This window comes from Leucoraja erinacea, chromosome 5 (assembly GCF_028641065.1).
Source record: "Leucoraja erinacea ecotype New England chromosome 5, Leri_hhj_1, whole genome shotgun sequence".
Lineage (NCBI taxonomy): Eukaryota > Metazoa > Chordata > Chondrichthyes > Rajiformes > Rajidae > Leucoraja > Leucoraja erinaceus.
In genome coordinates this window covers 83,388,580-83,412,844 of record NC_073381.1, presented here as the reverse complement: position 1 = coordinate 83,412,844, position 24,265 = coordinate 83,388,580, and the positions used below count along the sequence as shown (strand labels likewise).

The following is a 24,265-nucleotide window of genomic DNA, read 5'->3' as shown; positions in this document are numbered from 1 at the left end:
ACAAAGACTGCCAAAGAACGGAAGGCTAGGGTCCAAATGGACAGTAGCCAGATGTTATTAATAGAGTGGGTGCAACAGTGGGCTTGGAGGTGACAGGCAGACGAGCCAAGCCTGCTTCTGTGATGTACCTCACTCTGGCATCACTTAAACTGTCGAGTTCAGGAAATACACTTCACCTATAATGGACAGGTGCATAGATAGGAAAGCTTTAGAGGGATAAAGGCAGGCAATGGGATTAGCTCAGGAAAGCAACGGTATGGATGAGTTGAGCCAAAGGAGCTTTTTCCGTACTCTACATCCTGTGACTCCTATCACCTATGCTGTCGGATTCAGGAAACCCATTTTACCCACAGTGTGGGGTTCAAGAAACACCCACCCACCCACACTGGGATTCAGGGAACACCCACCACCCAGTCTGCTGTGTTCATGCAACACATACCACACACAATGTTATGTTCAGGGAACATACATAGCCCCACACTGTAGGGTTTGTGCAATGCATGCACCATTACAATTAAACCACAAAGTACTTGTGCTATAAGTCCAGGATAAGAAAACCAAGCCTAAAGTCTAACTATCTAAACCAATTTACAATAAATGACTCCATATACAAAAAAATAGCTATCTAATAACTACATATTAATTAGTTCTTAAAAAAAAACTAATCCTGTACATGCAAGTATATCATTGGGGTTACCAAGTGGGCACCTCCATTCATTGGTTTTTCGTTGAGTTAGGCCCACAACACCTTGAAAAGGCCCAACAGTAGGTTCTATCTTCCTATCTTCCACTAATCCGAGCCTATCATTAAACTTGTAACATCCCAAATATCACCCTTGCATAAGACCGGGATACACTTGCACATACTACAATTACAAAGAAATACACATACTGCATGTCATATGTTTCCTTTCTGCCCCCATCTGACAATATTTCTTCTCCACCAAATCCACCTACTGCCTTGCTCTGCTGCTTGACATCTGCTTTACGGCCTGACGCAAACTCTGTCCGCGAATTCCTAGCTCTCCAAATAGCGACGTGGTAATCTCGCTATGAAACCTCTACAACCCACCTCTACCCAATGTACTATTGCTCTCGCTGCTCAATTTCTGCTGCCAACTCTACATATCTAAGCCTTTTCCTTTCATAAGCCTCATCCACTAAGTTCTCCCAAGGCACCATCAGTTCTATAAAATACACTATCCACTGACTAACTGACCATAGCACTATATCAGGCCTCAAACTAGTAGTCATTATTTTGTGCAGAACAACAAGCTTTCCTCCTAAATCTACCCGCATCTCCCAATCATTGGCTCCCCGTAACTGGCCTGACTCATACCTATCTGCAAACTTCTCTCCTCTACCTAAAATGAGTCACTATGCCATGTTCAGGGAGCATATACTGTACATACATCATTCACATCACCTGTTTCAGAAAATGCACGTTGCTCACTCGCCAAGATTCAGCAAACGCACTTCATTGGTGTTGCTGCTTTGGGGAAAACCTGTCAGGTTTTAGGGTGACGCAGCATTTAGGAAACGCTTATCACTTGCAGCAGGGAGATAGGGAAGGTGAACCAAAAGAGAAGCGACACAGATGGACAAAGTGACGCAACAATAGCACCTTGCATTTCCACTTGTGTCGTTTATAACCCAACAGCATGAATGTCGATTTTGGTGTGGTTTACAATTTTTCTTTCACTGTATCTTGATACATATGACAATAATAAACTAAGTTAAACTATAGTAATGTGTATTGAGGCACAGTGTTTAGAAACTTTAGTTTTCACACTATCCAATTGAGTCGGATATTATACATGAACACAATCAAGTCATGCACATTTACAACAAGTAGTGCAAGAAGAACAATACTAGAGTGTGGAGTATAGTTTACAACATTATAATGTTGCAGTTCCAGAGAAAACAAACATTGTGCGTTGTGAAGGGCCATTCAGTGTTTTGACAACAGCAGGGAAAAGGCTGTTTCTGGATCTGGTGGTACGTGATTTCAAGCTGTTATGTCTTCTGCCCAACGGTGAAGGGGTGAAGAGTGAATGATAGGGATGAAAAATGTCCTTGATTAGGTTGGATGTTTTCCCGAGGCAGCGTGAAGTGTAGATGAGGTGAGGTGAGATGTCTGATCTGTGTGATGGACCGGACTAGATCCACAACTCTCTGCAATTTCTTGCTGTCTTGGGCAGAGCTGTTCACCAATCGAACCGTGATGAAATTATGCTTTCTATGAAGTGTTGGTAGAAGTTGGTAGGAGTCATTGAAGACATGATGAACTTCCTCAGTCTCCTGGGGAAATAGAGGTGTTGGTGTACTTTTTTTTGCTGTAACCTCGATGTGGTTGGTCCAGGACAGATTATTGGTGATATTTCTGCAAGGAACATGAAGCTCGCGACTATTTCCATTTCGATCCCATTGACGCTGATTGGGACATGTACTCCACCACGGTTGCTGACGTCAATAACTAGCTCCTATGTCTTGTGATATTCAGGGAGTGGTTGTTGTCATGACACCATACTACTAAGCTCTCTATCTCCTTTCTGTACTCCAATCCGTCATTGTCCGAGATGCGGCCCATTACATTGGTGCCATGTAGATAGAGTTAAAGCAGAATTTGGCTGCACAGCCGTGAGTGTATAGGGAGTCAAGTAAGCGGCTGAGAACGTATACCGGTGTTGAGAATTATTGTGGAGTACATATTGTCACGACTGCAGTCTGTGTGCCTGAAAGTCGCAGATGGGGTGTGGCGCCTAGGTCCATGAGTTTGGAGATGAGTTTAAATGGGATTAGTTCCAAGCGGAGCTACAGTATAGTCAATAAATAGGTTTCTGACATAGGTGTCCTTGTTATCTAGATGTTTCTAGAAATAAGTGTAGGGCCAGGGTGATGGCACCCCATGAACCTGTTACAACAGTGGACAAACTTCAGGGGATCAAGACTGTCTGGGAGATTGAAGTTAATGTGCGCTAAGTAGGAATGTTACAAAATTTTGAGATTTTAAAAATCAAGCCTGTAATTTATCCCATCAGATAAAGCATAAACATAACTTTAATTTGACACCTAATTCACTTTCATATCTTCAGTATTAAATAAGTTATGGCCATTTTCATACTCGGAAATTAGCACCTTGTTCCCTATTGCTTTTCAATTGACTTAACACAAAAGCTGTGATCGAGGACAGACATAAGTCCATAACTTCCTCAAAAATTAAGAGAACTGAATGAAATGTTCATTTATTATAGATTGAAGCATTCTGAAACAAATAAAACATTTTATTTGGATGACCTGAAATTAAAGCATATAATTAGTTAGTTACCTATTGGAGCTAATTACAAAATTGACCGTTGTGACGGAAATAGTCATAAACACCCAGACTGCCTTGAAAGTTCAAATATGTGATATTCGCAAGATCAGAACTTTGATATTATTGTATTATATGCTGTAAGTCCGTAACAGATATGTAAATAAATTACAATTTCTAGCAATAGACCAAGACTTTATGGAGAAGATCAGTTGCTAGCTGGTACATTGGCATATCATAATCAGTAGCATCATCATACTCCTCAGATTGTAACCAATAAGCAACACTACACCTTGTTTGTCCTCAACTTTTCAATTTTGGCATTGTAAACTACAAGTTTTTACTCTTCAAACCACGCATGACATGCCTTTCTGCCCACTACTTTCCCATTAAGAATGTCCTGTAGACCATCACATTTGGAGTAGTCCAAATTCTCTGCGAATGCTGTGTAAATCAGTTTCTTTTGCTGGGCATTTGGATTGACAATTTTGCATTTCTTCTTTGGAGACATCTGCTTAAAATGTAAAGAAAAAAAAAAAAAAACACTGAACAGCATTAACAGAATCAAGTTATTATTTGCAGTTTTAGAAAAAAGGTAGAAATGATAAAGTTAAATGCTAAAACAAATAGTAAATACCCAACAAAAAATTCATATTCAGTTTCATCAAATTAATCTAAATTAGAATTCATCTAAATTCAATTACTAGATCTGAACATCTATCCATTACTTAAGAAAAGGCTAAAAATGTTAAATAGCCTAAGTGTCCAAATAACAAACTGATCCCATTCACACAAGAATTTACAATATAACATGATTTTTAAATCTCACTGTCATAAACGTATATGCCAAATGGAAAGAATTTAATGTTTAGTTCCCATAAATTAATCTAGAAACATCCATCTCAAAATTATTATTTTGTGCACAATACATGTGACTAAAACTGTTGTGGATATTTAGTATAAAAATATTGATTATGGATAGACAATTACACAAAATATAGACGAATTAGATGCTCTTTTAACATGATTGTCAAAAAAAAAGAGAATTTTAATCATCTTGTGAGTGGGTGTTTCTGGAATGTGATCGATTAGAATGTTGACGTTGCCGTAAATTTTAAGCCCATATCGGCAGGCAAGACACGGCCGATTCGTATGGGGCCTAAATAACATTTTTGCATCGTAAAATTAGACTAAAGCCCCACCCCAGGACGCAAGATTATATCTGAAATAAACGACTTACCCTTTGTTTTGTCCTGATATTGCGGTCCATCATGTTGAAGGTGTTGAGGACGTTAGAAGTCGCATTTTACTTTTAATCCAGAGATTAAATTGTCCAGCGATTTAAAAAAAAACGGGAACGGAAGTCCGATCGATTTTTCTTCATCAACAAGCAGCCCGAAGAAATCCCTCTCCGACAATCAATACAAACCTGCATATTAATCCCCCCCCCCCCCCCCCCCTTCTAAGGCTCTGGAGTTGCGCACACAGCCAGTGGCAGATCGGGAGCGCCGCTGATGGTAGGTTTTGTAACATCGCAACGCTAAGGGCAGTTTCTTGAAGCACTTCGTAATGGTGGATGTCAGCACTACTGGATTATAGTTATTAAGGCATGCTACATTGAATTCTCAAATGTCAGATAAATCTCTCAACACCCCCTTCTCATCCACTGTGTTTTGTCTTGCCTTTATGCCTTGTTTTATACCATTTTCCTCCTGCCCCCAGCACCCAGTTCCTGTTGCTGCCTGATGCTCATCACACACCCCTCCTTATTCAGAGTCCCCCATTTTCCTTTTACAGCCTCCACCCCCTACCATCTCCTTCCACCCACTAAACCTTCCTCCGGCTTTGCATTTCACATTTCACTCCTCCTCTTCCTTCCTTATCTGACACCATTTTGCCTCCATTTCAACTCAAGCCTTTGTTACCATTTTCACCCTTCTTCCAATCATCTCTTCTCACATGTATCCACCCACATTTGCAAATTGTTGTCCCACCCCTTTCACTCACCCCGCTTTACTAGCTTTCTTCCCCCTACACCATCAGTTTGAAGAAGGGTCCTGGCCCAATACTTGCGGGTCGGAATTTGGTCAGTGGAGCCTCGCGGGTCGGAGCCAGGATCTCGCGGCCGACAGGGTCGGCGGAGCCAGCGGCTGGGGCCTGTGTGGGCGGAGCCAGCGGCTGGGGCCTGGGTGGGCGCCACGGAGGCATCAGGCGGGGACACGGCGGCAATAGTAGCGAGGTCAGTGCGGCGGTCGATGAGGGTGCCAACCGATAGATGAGGACGGAGCACGTGGGAGTGAGGACGCCGCTGCCGGGGAGAGAAGCCAAGGAGGACCCAGCGTGGGGGGACTGCCGTGAGGGAGGGGGAAGAACAATGGAAGACCCGGAGTGGGAGGTCTGTCGTGAGGGAGGGGAGGGGTGGGTAAACACAGGAAGCACTGGCGCGTGATGCTTTGTAACTTTGTCACCGTCCTTTATATGGCAACTATCGCATACCTTGGGTATGCAGGCAAGGAATTTCACTGTGACTCGTCACATGTGACAATAAAGTATTCATTCATTCATTTTCCAACTCGGATGTTGCCAGACCTGCAGGTGGATAGGGTGCTGGACTTTGATAAAGAGGGGAGCAGAAAGGGAAAATATGAACATCGGGCGAAGGACCGTGGATGGCCTGTTTGGAGTGGGGACTGAAATTGTAACGTTCAATGTTCATACCATTGAGCCTTAGGTTACCCAAGCACACTATAGTTATTTGGCCTCACCGTGGCAGGCAGCGGCTCAGGACAACAGGGCAGGGTGGGAATTGTAGGCTCTGTGGAGAAATAGCAAAATATTCACCGAATCTGAGCTTGGTCTCACCAATGTAAAGGAGGCAACATGATGAGCAATGAATGCAATATGCCAGGTTGGAGGAGGTGAACAATTTGCAAGTTGGAAATGTAGCTGTAAACTTAGATGATAGAAGATGCCTGCAGTCCCACAACAGCCTAAAAATCCATCCCGGTGGTCTCCCAAACACTCATTCCTATGTGCGGGCTGCACATAAGTAAGACGTTCGTATGTTGGGGAGGAGCTGTATTTTGAGCTGTACTAAACACATCACAAATGTTAAAAATATTGTTAAATGAATCAAATCAACGATGACTGATTGTACATTGCAGTGTTCAAATTGATGCAAGTACGACTACGTCCCTACAGAACTGCTGATTATTTTTTGTAAAGATACTCTGACTTGGACAGGTGATCTAATTGTCCCTAATAATGTCAACAAATTAAATTGTGGTAAGAAATTTTAAATCATGCAAAAGTAAATAGAAGATCTATTTATTATTCCCGTTTGAATGTTGAGGAGCATTTCAAGATAGAAGCTATCCAGTCCCTGCAAAACATTGGTTAAATTCACGGTGGTTCTACATAAGTTACACAAAGAATGCAGTCTTCAGATCAATTCAGAACCTCTTTTCGATGATCAAGAGGGAAAATCGTGTCGCCCCAAATGAATGCTGCATGATAAACTCATATCACCTTGTAAAAATTAATAGCTAACTTCAGAATAGGAAGGTCTTGCAGCCCATCGTTGATAATTTCTATTGACTCCTGTAATCCTGACCCCCTTTCATCTGCTGTTATTGAGTGAGTAGCGTTATTTCTGGTGTTGGTTGTGGAAATGATCAAGCTTGCTAATAATGCTTTGCACCATCAAGGAATATGCATTTTCTGGGCATTCCCGAGAAGAACCTTGCTGTGCTTGTTTGAGCAAGGAATATTCTCAGAAGGAAAAGACAAATACTCTTCGATGGAAAAGCAAAATGTTCATATATCTGACGTAAGAAAATTGCATAAATGCTGGTGTTCAATTAACTGGTTAAGCTACGGTTTTGAGAGTTTAAAGATACTGCACCCTCTTGGTGGTTTTTGGAAACAGAATTCAGCTAATGTTAGCTGCATCCTTCAACAGCAGCGTAACTGTAATTTTGTCATGTGTTTTAAAAGTACTCCAAACCAATTCTAGTAACATATATATGTTTACATTGTTGTGTATTGTTCCCTATTATGAATACTAAAGATGCTTCATTCAAATTATTATTTAAAAAAGATAAAATGTGTTCCTATGATATATTGGATTATTTGTAATCACCTTTGCCTATTTTCCTTATATATTTCTAGAAGAGTTAGTCTGTTATTTGTTGTAGCGATCATTACTTGTCTTTGTCTTTGTCTGCATCCCTTTATGTCTATTTGTCTCTTGTGGTGTTCCGAGGTATGTGAGGCACTCATGAGCAAGTGAGCCTTCAACCCAATGTGAATGATCTGAAAATAGCAAAAGTCAGAGCTCTTGTGTTCTTGTGATAGCTCTAATTAAAATTATGTTAATGACAACCAGTCTCATCGGTGAATCCATCACAATATTTGCATTTAGATAAAGATGTAAATATCAGTATACACAGTGTATGTGGTGTTCATGTATTTTCAAATAATGTATAGTACATGTCATTTTTTAATGTTCCCTGTTACATTCTGGGGTGCATGCAACTAGTTAATTTAAACAAAATTAAGCTAGACGTCTAGAAAACAGTTTTTATTTAAGGGAAATGGTGCATTTGAAATGGTACTTTTTTTAATTCAGCACTGAGCAGACCAGCATATGGGATACTGTTTCTTCAACCCAGTACAACATGTGCAGTATATCCTGTAACAAGATAACATGGGATAAAATAATAATACAAACTATGACTTTTATAGCTTACCCCAATGGAATGAATTGCCAACAGGACCATCGAAGGGACTCAGCAAGATGTATTCTTCTCCCGATCTGGACCAGTATGTTGTGTTTTATCCATTCTACATTTTACAAACTTGTATTCATTAAGCTATTGTCAAGAAATAGTTAAGATCCTTAAAAAAGCACTTTGTTGATTGAGTAAATTACTTGTTTGTTTACATCAGTTCTTCTATTTCACACAAGCAATCAAATGAGACATTAAATACAAGCTCTTTAATTTTGATTATTTATAGGTGTAAATTATTAGCCAGTTGGCATTAAAATAGATACTTGTGTGATTTATTATTTGCATTTACAGAACGTCACCGCTTTCATTTCAGTTGCGCTGTCCATGTATTTTGTACATTATTGTGGACACGTGGTTGTTGCTGGGCTCTGGCTGAGAGTGAATTTCCAGGACGTAAATCGATCAAACTTCAATATGCCCAGAGTACCACAACCAACCTTTGCAGACGGATAAAACTATTGATTACAATTTTTGCAGTTACTTTATGTTGTGAAGAAATGTTGTAAAAAAAAAAGTTCTGATATCGACAGGGGCAGGTAAACGGAATGATCTGACATCAAATTTCCCATGAACTAAGCCAAGTATGTCGGTAGTCAATCATTCTACTAAGAGATTAATAGGCATGGGTTAAAAGACAAAGAATCTAAACAGTAAAATAGATATAGATTAAATATTAAAATGTGGTAAGGAAAACATATAGAGACAAAATATTAAAGTTAGTTATGAAGTTGTAAGAGATTGTATTTAAAACTGTATCTTCTATGAACATATCATGGTATTAATTCTCAATGTGAATTATTACATAATATGAGGTGAGCTTTAAAATGCACAAACTAACATTTTACAAAAAAACACGAATCTGTCCAGAATGTATATGAAACCACAGACGTAAAATGGTTTCAAATGTGGTGATATTTCGATACTGGGGTGAAAAGTCTCCACGAATAAGCAGGGACGTGGAAATGGCATTACATAAGATGGGTAGCAGTCTTTTTAAATGGTGGAGCAGGATTTGAGCACACGATGTGAGATCATTTGCTCGATTATGATATGCGTAGGTCACAAGAGACCTAATTCTGATATACCATTAAATTGTAGAATGACAGTATTTAGAAGTGTTTGGTAAACATTTCATAGTCACTTGAACTTCCTGAAGACAACTCCTCAGCCTGGAACCAATAGGATGTGACACCCTGCACAGGACAAACAGTCAGTGCTACACACAAGAATTACGTGGCCGGCAGTCATTGCTGGTTTGGAAATCCCAGGCGAAGCAGTCAGTTTAAGTGAGGAAATAATTGGACGAGCAATCACAAAAATCACAAGATTCATTGTGAGTCCAGTTAGGAATTTACAAGACGGTCAGTCACTGCTAATTAGGATGGTACAGCCCTAGGAGGTAGCTAGAGTTGGGAAATCTCAGGACAAATAGTCATTGGAAGTTAGAAAATCACTTGACCACAAGCACATAAGAATTGAAGTGGGAACAAATCATTCAGCCTTGCTTGCCAGCCTTGCTGTTAAATAAGATCATGCCTAATCTTTTACTTCAGCGCTACTTTCTTGCACTAACTTCGAATCCCTTGACACCCTTAATATCTAACTATCTGTCCATAATAATACCTGGCAACTGAGCCTCCATAGTCCTCTTAGGCGGAGAATCTGTAAGGTATGCTTCCCGATGGGTGAGGAAATGTCTTCTCTTCTCAGTCCTTAGGCATTTCATAAAGTCCCTCGAGGTACACTGATCCAGATTAAGATGCAAGAGATCCACGGCGACACGGTTGTTTGGATTCAGAACTGGCTTACTGATAGAAGGCTGATGGTTGCGATGGAAAGGTGCTATTCTGGCTAGGGTAGACAGTTAGAATCTTTTTCCCAAGGTGGAAATGTTTAGCACTAGGGCTTAGGTTTAAGGTGAGAGGAACAAAATTAAAGGAGATGTGCGGGGCAAGTTCTTTACAGAGAGAGTAGTGGGTGCCTTGAATGTGCCACCAGGCTTGGTGGTTGAGGCTGAGATGATAGTGGCATTTAAGAGGCTTTTAGATAGGATATGACAAAATAGTAAGATTAAACAAGAACTTACCAGTTTGAAGTTTGATCTGTATTTTATGAGGAGTTACGATGAGGGATTACGTGAAGAACCCGCTCAGCACGCATGCGCGGCATACTTCAAAGCAGCAGTGTGGAATCACAGATAGACACAGTTGTTGAACTAAACATAGTAAAGACAAGGAGACATCAGTTTATCAGTTTGACTCGTATTATTGAGGGTGGGAGCGGAGGGCACGTAATCCCTCATCGTAACTCCTCATAAAATACAGATCAAACTTCAAACTGGTAAGTTCTCGTTTAATCTTACTATTTTACTTTGGAGTCACGTGAGTGATTCCGTGAAGACTTCAAAGCTCTGTGATTTCAAACCGTGTAACAGGTATTATTTCACGCACTGCCGAAGTCCTTGAGGGAGGAAGTGTGTTATCGTAATCAACCAATGAATCTGTTTGTAGAAAAACACAATGGTATTTTTTAACAATAACCATAAAGAAATTAAATTGCTCCCCTGGGCTTAAATTAAATATTTGCAGTCTGTAAAATCTTTTCTGCAAATAAAACAGGTTTTGCCAACGGCTTATTATAGAATTTCTGAACGGTCTTTCCCCCCACCATCCTGCTGTAGCCAGGATGTGGTCTATAAGCACGTCCATTCTTTTAGCCGTCGACGTGGATGCTGCCCTGGTGGAATAAAATTTGTACATGTTAGTGTTTATCCCAGCAGTTTTTAGCACCTGCTTGAGCCATCTCGCAATGGTTTGGCTCGTCACCCGACCATAAGGTTTTTTATGACTGACCCACAAGGCTTTTCATCTCCCTCGAATATTTTGGTTGTGTCTATGCAGGATAGTAGGTGGGTCGTGGCACATAACCGTGGTTCTGGCGGGTAAACCCGGAATTCCACGACTGGATTAGGTGTTCCTGGTCTGCTCTATTTGATCAGTCCCTGGATAATGAAAGAGATCTGGTCTGGAGCTGTGAGCATGCTGTCCAGTCGCAATAGGTGCAGTGACTGGACCCTCTGTGCAGTTACAAGTGCCATCAACATGAGTATTTTTGAGCATAGATTGTTCCAGGTTGAGGGATCTGGCTGGTGGCCATCCCCTGAGGTATGTCAGGACCACACTGACATCCCATATATGGGTGTACCTTGGTCTAGGGGTTAGAGTTGTAAATACCCTTCATTAGTTTGACCACCAGCTGGTGGGACCCTATGGCCTGTTGTCCTGGAGCTGGTTTTAAATAGACAGGCAGGGCAATTCTAGCTGTGTTGATGGTTCTGTAGCTGCGTCCTACATCGTGGTAAAGGTTCGCCAGGAATTCCAGTACGTTGGTAACTGTAGCGGTTGAGTAGGTGGTCCCTGTATCCAAGCAGTACTTCTCCCATTTTTTGATGCTGGACAAGTGCTGTTTTTTAGTGGATGTTCGGAGGGATGCTGACATGGTGTCGACGGTTTGTTATGATAATCCCAGTCCCAGAAGTGGTTTGTGCAGAATCTGCAACCCAGGAGTTTGATTTTTTCATGGCACAGGTGGCTTGTGCCCGACACTGGGTGTTAATAACTCTGGGTCACTGGGGAATACCATCGGAGCTTCAACAACCATGTCATGGAGTATTGGGAACCATGGCTGTGTAGGCCAGTCGGGTACTATCAAAATACCTGAAGCAGAGTCCATTTGTATTGTGCGTAGTCCCCGACTGATGAGGCAGAAGGGAGGAAATGCATAGAAGAAGAATTTCCCCAATCCAGCGCAAACGCATCTACCGCTGCTGCCTCAGGGTCTGGTTCCCAAGCGACATACATAGGTACCTGGTGATTTAGCCTTGATGCAAATAAATCGATATCTGGCGTGCCATATTGCTTGATAACTTTTTTTTTTTGGGGGTTTTAACATCCATTCGATGTTGTTATTAAATTTACATGACCTGGTGTCTGCCACTGTATTTAGCTTACCTGGCAGGTAAGTTGCTGATAGCCAAATATGTCTTTGGACACACCATTGCCAAATTGTGTTGACCAACTTGTTGCATGATACCGATTTTATGCCGCCCATATGGTTAATGTAGGCCACCACCGTAGTATTATCTATTTGTAACCGTACATGCAAGTGATGCATATTTATGCATATGCTTTTAAACCATTAAAGTCACCCAACATCTCTAGATAATTAATGCTCAATGTAAGTGGTAACGATGACTCTGGGTTCGTCCATCTACTACTTGTGCTGGATATAGAGTTAGTTGCTTCCCAGCCTTGAGCACTGGCATCTGTTTGTTTTTGCCCACCACTGCAGTTCTGATATTGCATCAGTGGGTAATTTCATGACACGATCATAATGGCCTGTATGTCGTTTTTGGTGCAAAGGTTCGAATTATGTAGCCGGAAATGCTGCTACCATTTCCCAATTACTCTGTTACTTGTCGAGTAGTTGGTAGTTTGTTGACCATTAAATTGTTGCATGATTGTGCCAATTCAACTGTTTTGTCTCTTGGCAATGTTACAGTTACGTAGACGGAATTAATTGTGAAGCCCAAGTAGTCCATGATTGTGGATGGCTTCAACTTAGATTTATCTGGATGTAAGACAATCCCAGGGTTTCGAATAACTGTTTGGTAGCTGATACATCTAACAAAGTAAATTCCATGGTCTTGCCTACCATTTAAGATATCATCAAGATATGCTATAGCTGCCCCGTCCAGGTAAATTTCAGGTATCTGCAATGATCCTTGTGAATGGTACTAAATAGTAAACACCTTTAAGATGAATGCTTACCATGAAGTATCCTTTGGAATTTAGTTATTTGGCAGTAACAACCGGTTCCATTTTGAAATGTATGTACTTAACAAACATATTTAGTGAAGTTAAATCAATGATGATGCGACATCCACCATCTTTTTTGGGTTTAGTGAATATATTTGATACTAATTGCAATGGATCAGGTTTTCCCATGATACGCTTTGTAATTATTCTCACCAGTTCAGCTTGTCCCTCTTGTTTCTTTAACGGAGAGGGGAAAAATACCCTCTGGGGTGAATGTTGACCTGGTGGCAATTTTTCTAGTATGAATGTATTTGTATTCACTAATGCCATTGAGTATATACTGATCACTCGTGATAGACTCCCATGTGTTAGTATTACTCTATATACTGGTAGGAACCAGACCCACCTACCTCCATGGTTATGGGTATTCTTCTGTTTCCTGCCGGTCCAACGAGTGTTGCACGTCGTCTGACGTTGTGGTGACGTTGGGGGGTGGCACATTTTCCATGGGGTCCGCTCTGGGCTCTGGTCTAAAGAAGACTTTCGGTGATAGAATGTGGACCCCGAGCTTTCATCAGTCCCATATGGTAGACGTTGACTGATGGACGCGATGGGGTGCTGCTGCGTAGGAATTATTGTTTTTGGTTTGCTCGTCCCGGTCCTGCCCTCATGAGCCGAAAGTTTTGTAAAACCTCTTGTATGTCCTTCATATGCTTTGTGAGGTTTTTGCCAAAGAGCAGTGGGTCTGGCTCAGTGGCTGGGGTATGCACAACCCCGCAAATGTAGGATTTTATGGCAGGTCTTATGACTTGTTTACGAAGGTTGTGGTCATCTCCGTATTTGTCCACGGAACGAGGAAAACGATGTGATGGCTGACGTCAGGCTTTTAACGGCCTCCTGCACGTGGGGTTTCCACGTAGCTGTCCACCACACCTAGCAGCTCTTCCTGTTCCTGCACCCCTTGCATACTCCCGAGATCTTCAGCCATTGCCCCTGTTCTTGACCAGCCCAGTCCTGGTCACCAAAGCTATCCTCTGGAAAGGAGGAAGCAATGGACAGTGCACAAGGCACTGTGGAGGGAGTGCCTGACCCCCCTCTGCGAGAGCGCCCCTCCTGGGGTGCACCTCGCTGGAGCTCCTGCTCCAAGAGCCGCTCCATGCGACTCAGGCGGCTGTCTCTCCCCCGCCTGGGTGGAGAGACGTCCCCGTCCGATAAGTCGGAGCCACCGGCCGGACGCCTCTTCTGTGGCTTTACTTCCAGCCCGTTGTTCAGGCGCTAGCGGGCTGGGCTCGGACGCGGTGTCGGGGAATAGCGGACCGCCCGGTAAGCGGTCCTACCGCCTTGTTGCTGCCCCCGCGAGATGGAACGCTCCTCCGTGGAGTCGAGCGGGGGCAGGTCTGTTCAGGCGGCTGTCTTTCTCCCCGGGCGGGTGGAAAGACGTCCCGTCCGATAAGTCGGAGCCACCGGCCGGACGCCTCTTCCGTGGCGTTACTTCCAGCCCGCTGCTCAGGCGCTAGCGGGGCTGGGCTCGGCACGGTGTCGGGATAGCGGAGCGCCGGGTAAGCGGTCCTACCGCCTTGTTGCTGCCCCCCCCCCCAGATGGAACGCTCCTCCGTGGAGTCGAGCGGGGGACAGGTTTGTTCTAGAGCCTTTCTTCTCTGCCTGAAAGCAGAAGGTTCCCTGTGAAAGAAAAACCCGACCTCAGCTTACCTGACGGTCCGTTCTTTCACTTCCGTAGCGGGAGCGCCTAACTCCCGCTGTGCCGCTGTTGCTCTGCTGGACGTAATGCCACGCATGCGTGCTGAGCGGGTTCTTCACGGAATCACTCACGTGACTAAGAAGTAAAATGGTGGGATATGGATCACCTGCAGGCAGAGGAGACTAGTTTAACTTGGCACCATGTTCGGCACGGATGTTGTGAGCTGGAGGGTTTGCCCCTGTGGTGTACTGCTCTATGTTCCTGAACAACTGACTCTTATTTTGTCTCAAATCAGTCTGAAGAAGGGTCTCAACCCGAAAACGTCGCCTATTTCCTTCGCTCCATAGATGCTGCCTCGCCCGCTGAATTTCTCCAGCATTTTTGTCTATCTTCAATTTTCCAGCATCTGCTGTTCCTTCTTAAACACTTAATTTAAGATTGTGACCTCTGGCTCTTGATACCCCTTGGTAAATTCTGCATTTACCGGTATCCTGTTAATATTTGTAAGGAAATGTGCCTCATTCTTCTGGGCTGAAAAGATTTTCTACCTGTCTACTTATTCTCTACACTTATGACAAACCTGGGAACCATGGACCATTATGGTGCTCCACCTATTACTCATATATCTTTCCTGAAGTAAGACCTGTACCTGTCATAATTAGCAAGATGTCCCATGTCTTACACACAAATCCTATACAATAAAGGGCAACATAACATGTGTCCTTCCAAAGTGGTTTGTGATTGGTTGATTGAAAAATACAGCATGGTAACTTGCCCTTTGACCCGCTGAGTCCACGACAAACATCGATCACCTGTTCACACTAGTTCTATGTTATGCTACATTCCCATCCATTCCCTCCACATTATGGGCAATTTACAGAGGCCCATTAAACTACAAACCAGCAAGTCTTTGTGCTGTGGGAGGAACGACTGTCTGTGCTGTGCGTCAGGGAACCGCTCTTAGGGGGGGGTGGGGGGTGGTCGAACAAAGGATGACCTTGGGGAACTGCCGTGGGGGGGAGAACAATGGGGGACTTGGCACGGAATACCTTGTAACTTTGTCGAGGCCCTTTTTGTGGCGACTCTTTGCATACCTTGGGGATAGAAAACAAAGAATTCACTGTCACATGTGACAATAAAGTATCATTCATTCATTCATGCATTCATTCATTCATTCATTCATTCATCCATTCATTCATTCATTCATTCATTCATCCATTCATTCATTCATTCATCAATCATACATTCATTCATTCATTCCATTCATTCATTCAATCATACCTTCATTCATTTATTCAAACTGGAGCCCTTAAAGGAAACCCACACAGTCCCAGGGAGAATGTACAAACTCCACACAGACAGCACCCGAGGTTGCGATCGAGCCCAAATCTCTGGCATTGTGAGGCAGTGGCTTTATCCGCTGCATTACTGTGCTGCAGCTTCTTCACAATTAGCGATAACATATAGAACTAAACAGCACAGGAGTAGGTCCTTTGGCCCAAAATGTCTGTGCCAAGCATGATATCCTGTGCTGTCCCTGATCCATGATATCTGCCTATATATAATCCATCTCACTCTATTACCTGCATATCCATCTGCTTTTCCAAAAACCTCTAAATGCCATTACTAAGTGCAGATTGGCTATTGCATGCTAGACAATCAGAGTGTTTGTTAGTAGTAGTCCCGCCTAGTACATGCTTTATAATATTAGAAACCTGCTTCCGACAGGCAGTAGGTGTAGTAGCTTGGACATGTAATGTACTGCATATCCAATACTATAAGTAATTTAATAAAGATGTGTTGTATCTTTATTGTGTATGAGTCCGGTAATTACATGGTGTCAGAATAAGGGGTAAGCCATTTAGAACGGAGATGAGGAAACACTTTTTCACACAGAGAGTTGTGAGTCTGTGGAATTTTCTGCCTCAGAGGGCGGTGGAGGCCAGTTCTCTGGATACTTTCAAGAGAGAGCTAGATAGGGCTCTTAAAGATAGCAGAGTCAGGGGATATGGTGAGAAGGCAGGAACGGGGTACTGATTGGGGGTACTGATTGGGGATGATCAGCCATGATCACAGTGAATGGCGGTGCTGGCCACTCCTGCACATATTGTCTATTGTCTAATGTCTACTGTATCTGCATCAACCACCATCATGGCAGTGTGTTCCAGATACACACCATCCTTTGTGTACTAAAACTTGCCCAGCACATCTCCTTTAAACCGTACACCTCTCACCTTAAAGCTATTCCCTCTAGTGTTTGATTTTTCCATTATGGAAAAAGGATTCTGCCTGTCTATCCTTTCCATGCCTCTCATAATTTTATAAACCTCTATCCCTGTAACCTCTGATGTTCCAAAGGAAACAATCCAAGTGTGTCCAAACTCTCCTTGTAGCTAATACCCCCTAAACCAGGCATACGTTACCCATTTCTTCTCTCCAGAGATGCTGCCTGTCCCAATGAGTTACTCCAGTATTTTGTGTCTCTCTTTGAGTTAAACCGGTATCTGCAGTTCTCCCCTACACATCTTTCTGGTAAACCTCCCCTGCCCACTTTCCAAAGTCTCCACACCCTACCTGTAATGGGGTGACCAGAACCGCACACAATACTCCAAATGTGGCTAATCAAAGTCCTGTAAAGCTGCATCATGACTCTTATACTCAATGCCCACAATGCCCAAGCATACAATATGCCTTTACCACTCTATCAACTTATGTTGCCTCTTTCAGGGAGTTATGGACTTGGATTTCAAGATTCCTCTGTTCATCAATGCTGTTGAGGGACAAGCCATTGATTGTCTCTTTCCCCCCTTACATTTGACCTCCCAAATGCAAAACCTCACACTTGCTCAGATTAAACTCCATCTGCCATTTTTCTGCTTAGACTATTTTGTCGCTGATCTCTATACTTGGACAGCCTTCTTGGACAGCCTTCTTTACAGTCTGTGCCCCAGCAATGTTGGTGTAATCTGCAAATTTACTAACCGACTCGTCTATGTTTATGTCTAAGCCATTTATATATCATAAACAACAGAGGTCCCTGCAGAGATCCCTGAGGAACACAACTGGTCACAGGGCTCCTGCCTTCCACCAGAACCCTCTGCCTTTTACCAGTAAGCCAGTTCTGAATCTATACAACCAAGTCACTGTTAATCCAGTGCATCTTCTGAAGCATTTGGGGAGTTTATTAAATGCCTTATGAAAATCCACGTAGACAACATCCACAGCTCTACCCTCATCAATCATCTTTGCCATCTCCTCAAAAAACTTGATCAAATTAGTTCTTTACACAGAGAGTAGTGGGTGCCTCGAATGCGCTACCAGGGCTGGTGGTTGAGGCTGATATGATAGTGGCATTTAAGAGGCTTTTAGATAGGATATGACAAAATGGTGGGATATGGATCACATGCAGGCAGAGGAGAAGGAACTTGGCACCATGGGAATGAGAAGGAACCTCTGCAAGTTCCCGTCTAAAGCCTTCAAAATCAGCCTTGCCCTAATTAAAGTATCTTAACTTGTGGGCCCGTCCTATCTTTCTTCAAACTTACTTTAAAACCAATAGAATTATGGTCACTTGTCCCAAAATGTTCCCACCACTGACACTTCAATCACTTGCCTCACCTCGGTCATTTACTTCTCCAGTCATCATTGATTTATTCATTCTAATGCATTTTATTTTCTCTTTGTTGAAGCACCAGTATTTCTGAATTCCAGTTAAACAGAACCTTTGCCCCTCCAGTATTTTGTGGTGTCTATGAAGAAATAACCAAAGAAATTGTTCAGTTCCTCTGCCGTGTCCACATAGCCCTGTATAAATATTGCTTCATTGCCTCATTTGCCCTCGCCAACTTTTAGCTTAGAAGTGCTTACAGTCTGCTTTATGTTCCTCTCTAGTTTACTGCCATTTTCCCTTTATTTATTGTTTTCTTGGTCAACTTTGTTGAATTCTAAATCACTCACAATACTTAGCCTAACAGTTTTTTCAGGCAACTCTCTAATCCTTTTTCTCGTTTTAATACCGCGTTTAATTTTGTTTAATGTTGGCAGGACCAGGGAGATTATTGGCATTGCATATCAACCAATCAGAAAATGTTAAAGATTGTCTTTTTAGGAGGTTAGCTTGGAAGCTCTTAAAAGCATTTTCTCGTCAAACATAGAGTTCACTCTGACCAAAGAGCTGAACTCGTATTTCTTTTATAACCTTAAAGAAATAATGTCAAACATATTAAACCAAATTCACATTAATTAATATTTTTGTTACATAATAAGAAGACACTGAATCTGCAAACATCATTTAATTCATACAAATTATGTTTAGAAACTATCACCAAGATAAAAAAAATCATTAAAAAAACATCAGAATATTCATCGTCATCCAGCATAGAAACAGGCCCTTTCACCCAACTAGTCCATGTCGAGCGAGATGCCCCATCTAAGCTAGTCCCATTTACCTGTGTTTGACCCATATCCCTATAAATCTTTCTTACCCTTGTACCTATCCAAGTGTCTTTTAAATGCTGTTATACTGTAGTATCTGCCTCAACTACCTCCTCTGGCAACTCGTTCCATATATCTACCACCCTCTGAGTGTGAGAGTTACTCAGCAGGTTTGTATTAAATCGTGTCCCTCTCACCTTAAACATATGTCCTCTTGTTTTTGATTCCCCTACCTTGGGTAAAAACCTCTGTATTCACCCTATCTATTAGTTTATTTAGTTTAGTTTAGAGATACAGCGTGGAAACAGGCCCTTCGGCCCACCGAGTTCGCACCGACCAGCGATCCCCGTTCATTAACGCTACCCTACACACACAGACTAGGGACATTTTACTCTTATAATAAGCCAATTAACCTATAAACCTGTACGTCTTTGGAGCGTGGGAGGAAACCAAAGATCTCGGAGACAACCCATGCGGTCACGGGGAGAATGAACAAACTCCATAGACAGCACCCGTAGTTGGGATCTAATCCAAGTATCTGGCGCCGCAAGTGCTGTAAGGCAGCAACTCTACCGCTGCACCACCGTGCAGTCTCCTCATGATTTTATACACCTTCATAAGATCACCCCTCAGCCTCTCGTGCTTCAAGGAATAAGCCTGTCCTAGCCAGCACAATCTCTCCCTCAAGTCAAGTCCTTCAAGTTCTGGCAACATCCTTGTAAATCTTATCTGTGCTATTTCCAGCTTAACAACATCCTTCCTCCCACAGGATGACCAAAACTGAACACAGTATTCCAAATATGGCCTCATCAACGTCTTGTACAACTGCAACATAACATACCAACTTCTATACTCAATACCTTGACTGATGAAGGCCAATGTACCAAAAGCCTCTTGACCACCCTATCTATCTGTGATGCCACTTTCATGGAACTATGTAGAAACATAGAAACATAGAAAATAGGTGCAAGAGTAGGCCATTCGGCCCTTTGAGCCTGCACCGCCATTCAATATGATCATGGCTGGTCATCCAACTCGGTATCCTGTACCTGCCTTCTCTCCATACCCCCGATCCCTTTAGCCACAAGGGCCACATCTAACTCCCTCTTAAATATAGCCAATGAACTGGCCTCAACTACCTTCTGTGGCAGAGAATTCCAGAAATTCACCACTCTCTGTGAAAAATGTTTCCCTCATCTCAGTCCTAAAAGATTCTCCCCTTATCCTTAAACTGTGACCCCTTGTTCTGGACTTCCCCAACATCGGGAACAATCTTCCTGCATCTAGCCTGTCCAACCCCTTAAGAATTTTGTAAGTTTCTATAAGATCCCCCCTCAATCTTCTAAATTCTAGCGAGTACAAACCGAGTCTATCCAGCCTTTCTTCATATGAAAGTCCTGACATCCCAGGAATCGGTCTGGTGAACCTTCCCTGTACTCCCTCTATGGCAAGAATGTCTTTCCTCAGATTAGGAGACCAAAACTGTACGCAATACTCCAGGTGTGGTCTCACCAAGACCCTGTATAACTGCAGTAGAATCTCCCTGCTCCTATACTCTAATCCTTTTGCTATGAATGCTAACATACCATTCGCCTTCTTCACTGCCTGCTGCACCTGCATGCCTATTTTTAATGACTGGTGTACCATGACACCCAGGTCTCGTTGCATCTCCCCCTTTCCTAATCGGCCACCATGGCCACAATGTACCTGTACTTCTAAATCCCTCTGCTCTACAATATTTGCCAGGGCCCTAACATTCACAGTGAAGGTCCTGCCCTAGTTTGACTTCCCAAAATGCAACACCTCACACTTTTCTGTATTACACTCCAAACATTAGCAATAATTATTCCTCAGCCCACGCCCACCTGATCAAAGGCCTGCTGTAATGTTTGAAAACCTTCTTCACTATCAACGGTATCACCCACTTAAGTGTCATCTGTAAATCTACCAATCATACATTGTACATTTTAATCTAAATCGTTGATATAGATGATAATCAGCAATGGGTCCGGCACTGATCCATGAGGCTTACACCTCGTCACAAATATTACAACGAAATCAACCAGTAAAGCAAGTCAAGGAATGACAGGTAGAATTTAACTTGGACAAATGTGAAGTGTTACATTTTCAGAAGTTCAACCAGAGCAGGTCTGAGACAGTAAATGGCAGGGGCCTAGAGACTGTTGTAGAACAGAGAGACCTAGGAGTACAGTGCCCAGTTCCCTGAAAGTGGTGATAAGGGTAGACAAGATGGTGAAGGAGGCATTTGATATGCTTGCTTTCATTGGTCAGAGTTGGGAAATAAGTCGAACATTTGTAGAAGATTTTAGTGAGATCATACTTAGAATATCATATGTAGTTTTATTCACCCAGCAAAGGGAAGGATATCATGAAGCTGCATAGTGTGCAGAAAGGATTTACAAGGATGTTATCGGGACTGAAGGGCTTGTGTTATAAAGAGAGACTGGATAGATTGGGACTTTTTTTCCTGTGGGGGGGTGGGGCATGACCTTATTGAATTATACAAAATCATGAAAATCATAAAGTGAATGGGCACAGTCTTTTACATGGCGCAGGGGAGTTTAAAATTAGAAAACATAAGTTTAAGGTGGGAGGGGGAAAATTTAAAAAGGACTGAAGGGCATCTTTTTAACACAGAGAGTGGTGAATATATGGAATGAGCTGGCAGAGGGAGTGTTAGGGGTGGGTAAGATCACAACATTTAATAGACATTTGGACAGTACACTGAGAGAAATGGTTTAGAGGGATTTGGGCTGAATGCAGGCAAATGGGTATAGCTCAAATAGGCAAATTGCTCAGCATGGATGAATTGGAGAGAAGGCCTGTGTCTTTGCTGTATAGCTCTATGACTTTGACTATTTGGAATACCTCCTTGAATAAAATATAATCACACCCAGAATAGACTTGGATGATTATTTGCTGAGGCTTGGTGTGGCTATATTTGGAGAAAAAGTAAAGAGAAAACTAGAAGGAGCTTTTCTTTTATTTTAAATTAGGTAAACAATGTCAAGTTAATAAATATACTTTGCACTAGAATAACAATAGGAATAACGGCAATGACTAGCAAAATACTATTGTCAACAACTAGCAAAAATTACAGAATGTAATTGCTTACTTTTAGGGTACTGAATATGAAAATAGTGACGTATATACTTCATTTATATAGCGGATAGGTGATACTTATTCTTTGAGTACTTTTGTACAATATTAATCTTCTAGTACTTATAGTACTTAGTACAATATTGTACTTTATTTAAGGAAAGATGTAAATTCATTGCTAATAGTAAAAAAAGGTTTGCTAGCTTGTACAGATAATCCCTGTGTTACGCCTGTTTGGGTAATAGAAATTTGGACTTGCAAAATCCATAAATAATGACTCAAAAATGTGAGATTATGGAATAAAATTCACTCTTACATAATTTGAAATAAGTAAACACAAATTATTTTTTCCCCCAACTCGCTTTCCTTGATCTATGTGCAGATGACATGGCTTCACGTTACTGAAAATCATAAGATGGACTGTTTTTCTTTGACTATTACCTCCTCCCGGTAATTCAGAAGTAATGCATTTCGAAGTCACCTGTACTGAATCTGAATCTGAAGTCACCTGTACTGGAGGCAGCTTGTCTTATGAGGAAAGGGTGTAATACTTGAGTCTAAAGAAGGGTCCTGCCCGGAAATGTCACCTATCCATGTTCTTCTGAGATTCTCCCTGATCCACTGAGCTACTCCAGCACTCTATCCTCTTTTGTAACCAAGCATTTGCAGTATCTTGTTTCAACATGGAGTTGAAGTTACATTTAGATCAGCCTTGGTCTTATTAAATGGCGAAACAGATTCAAGGAGTGGCTATCTATTGCTCTTAATTGATGTACATGTTTGTAATTAGCAACAATAGCATCGATGGGCTTCCTTTGATTAAAGATCATTTCTATTCACTGTCAAATTCATATGAGAGGGTGGTGGAGGCATGGGGGTGTGTTTGAGGTTGGATTGTGCCTGGATCATTATCTAGCATGTACCTAGTAGCTATTGGTACATTGGTACCAATTGCACGAGGTATATAATCACTAATGGTTGTTAATTTATTTCGTCCTTAATGGTGGTTGAACTCTGATGATTACAAATTGCAATGTAACAACGCAAATGCATCTTACAATTCAAATTGTTAATTTTATGTTGGTGGAAAATAAAAGTTAAATTTAATTTGAGTAAATGAAAACATGCTGTTAAATACATTAAAATTGTAGTCTATATTCCTTGCATTTTAAGTGAGGAAATCATTTTTGGTTTGTTGTTATTTGGAACTGACTAAGACTGACAATAAATGTGTCCTCATAGCTATGACTGAAAATATAAATACCAGGCTATGATTACATATTTAACTAAATATATATCATGTAATGGCCCCAATGGTGGTTTTAAGATCGTCACTGAGACCCTTCTGCAGAAATGTCGTGCATCACCATCTGAACTGAGCAGCACTGAATTTTTCCTTGGAAATTTGGGGTGGTGGAGCATTTTAGTGTTGCGTAATTATCTCAACATAAAAGCATTCTGAAATAACTGCCTTACTTTAGTTTATTCATTCCTTCACAGACGTCTACATCAGCAATTTGAGAGCTATAAAGAGCAGATAAGGAAGATTGGTGATGAAGCCCGGCGTTATCAGGGCGAACACAAGGATGATGCTCCAACATGTGGGATCTGCCTCAAAACCAAGTTTGCCGATGGCTGCGGCCACATCTGCTCTTATTGCCAGACTAAGTTTTGTGCCCGGTGTGGAGGTCGGGTTACTCTTCGCTCAAATAATGTGAGTATACCTGCCAATCTATGCATAACTAAAGCTCTGATCTTGTGCTCTTCCGGTTTGCACTGTTTTTCTATTTGCGCAAAAACGGTACCCAATAGCGCTACGATTTTTCACCAGCTCACTCACCGTTCTCCCCTGCTGCGTGTGCACCACATTTTGTTCTGATCGGTGGTATCCCTTTTCATCTTTGCATTAATTGCCTCATACTGTGTTTTGTATTGAATTCTGTATTTACTTTGTGTACTAGTCATGTCTCTACTATTTATTTCATTCCCCTTACATGTTTTTCCTCTACCTGCTAAATTTTTGTAAGGTGTCCTTGAGACTCTTGAAAGGCGCCCATAAATAAAATTTATTATTATTATTATTATTAAT

General features: G+C 42.0%; 1 protein-coding gene across 8 annotated transcripts in view; it reads left to right on the top strand.

Moving 5' to 3' along the window:
• Positions 1 to 24,265, top strand: part of LOC129697485 (regulating synaptic membrane exocytosis protein 1-like) — a 384,892-nt gene that overhangs the window by 150,086 nt on the left and 210,541 nt on the right. For all 8 annotated transcript variants that reach the window (XM_055636107.1, XM_055636105.1, XM_055636102.1 and 5 more), the window contains exons 2-3: positions 8,060 to 8,137; positions 23,677 to 23,890. In XM_055636107.1, the coding sequence (XP_055492082.1) occupies positions 8,060 to 8,137; positions 23,677 to 23,890 (292 nt within the window). The remainder of the gene's footprint in view (positions 1 to 8,059; positions 8,138 to 23,676; positions 23,891 to 24,265) is intronic.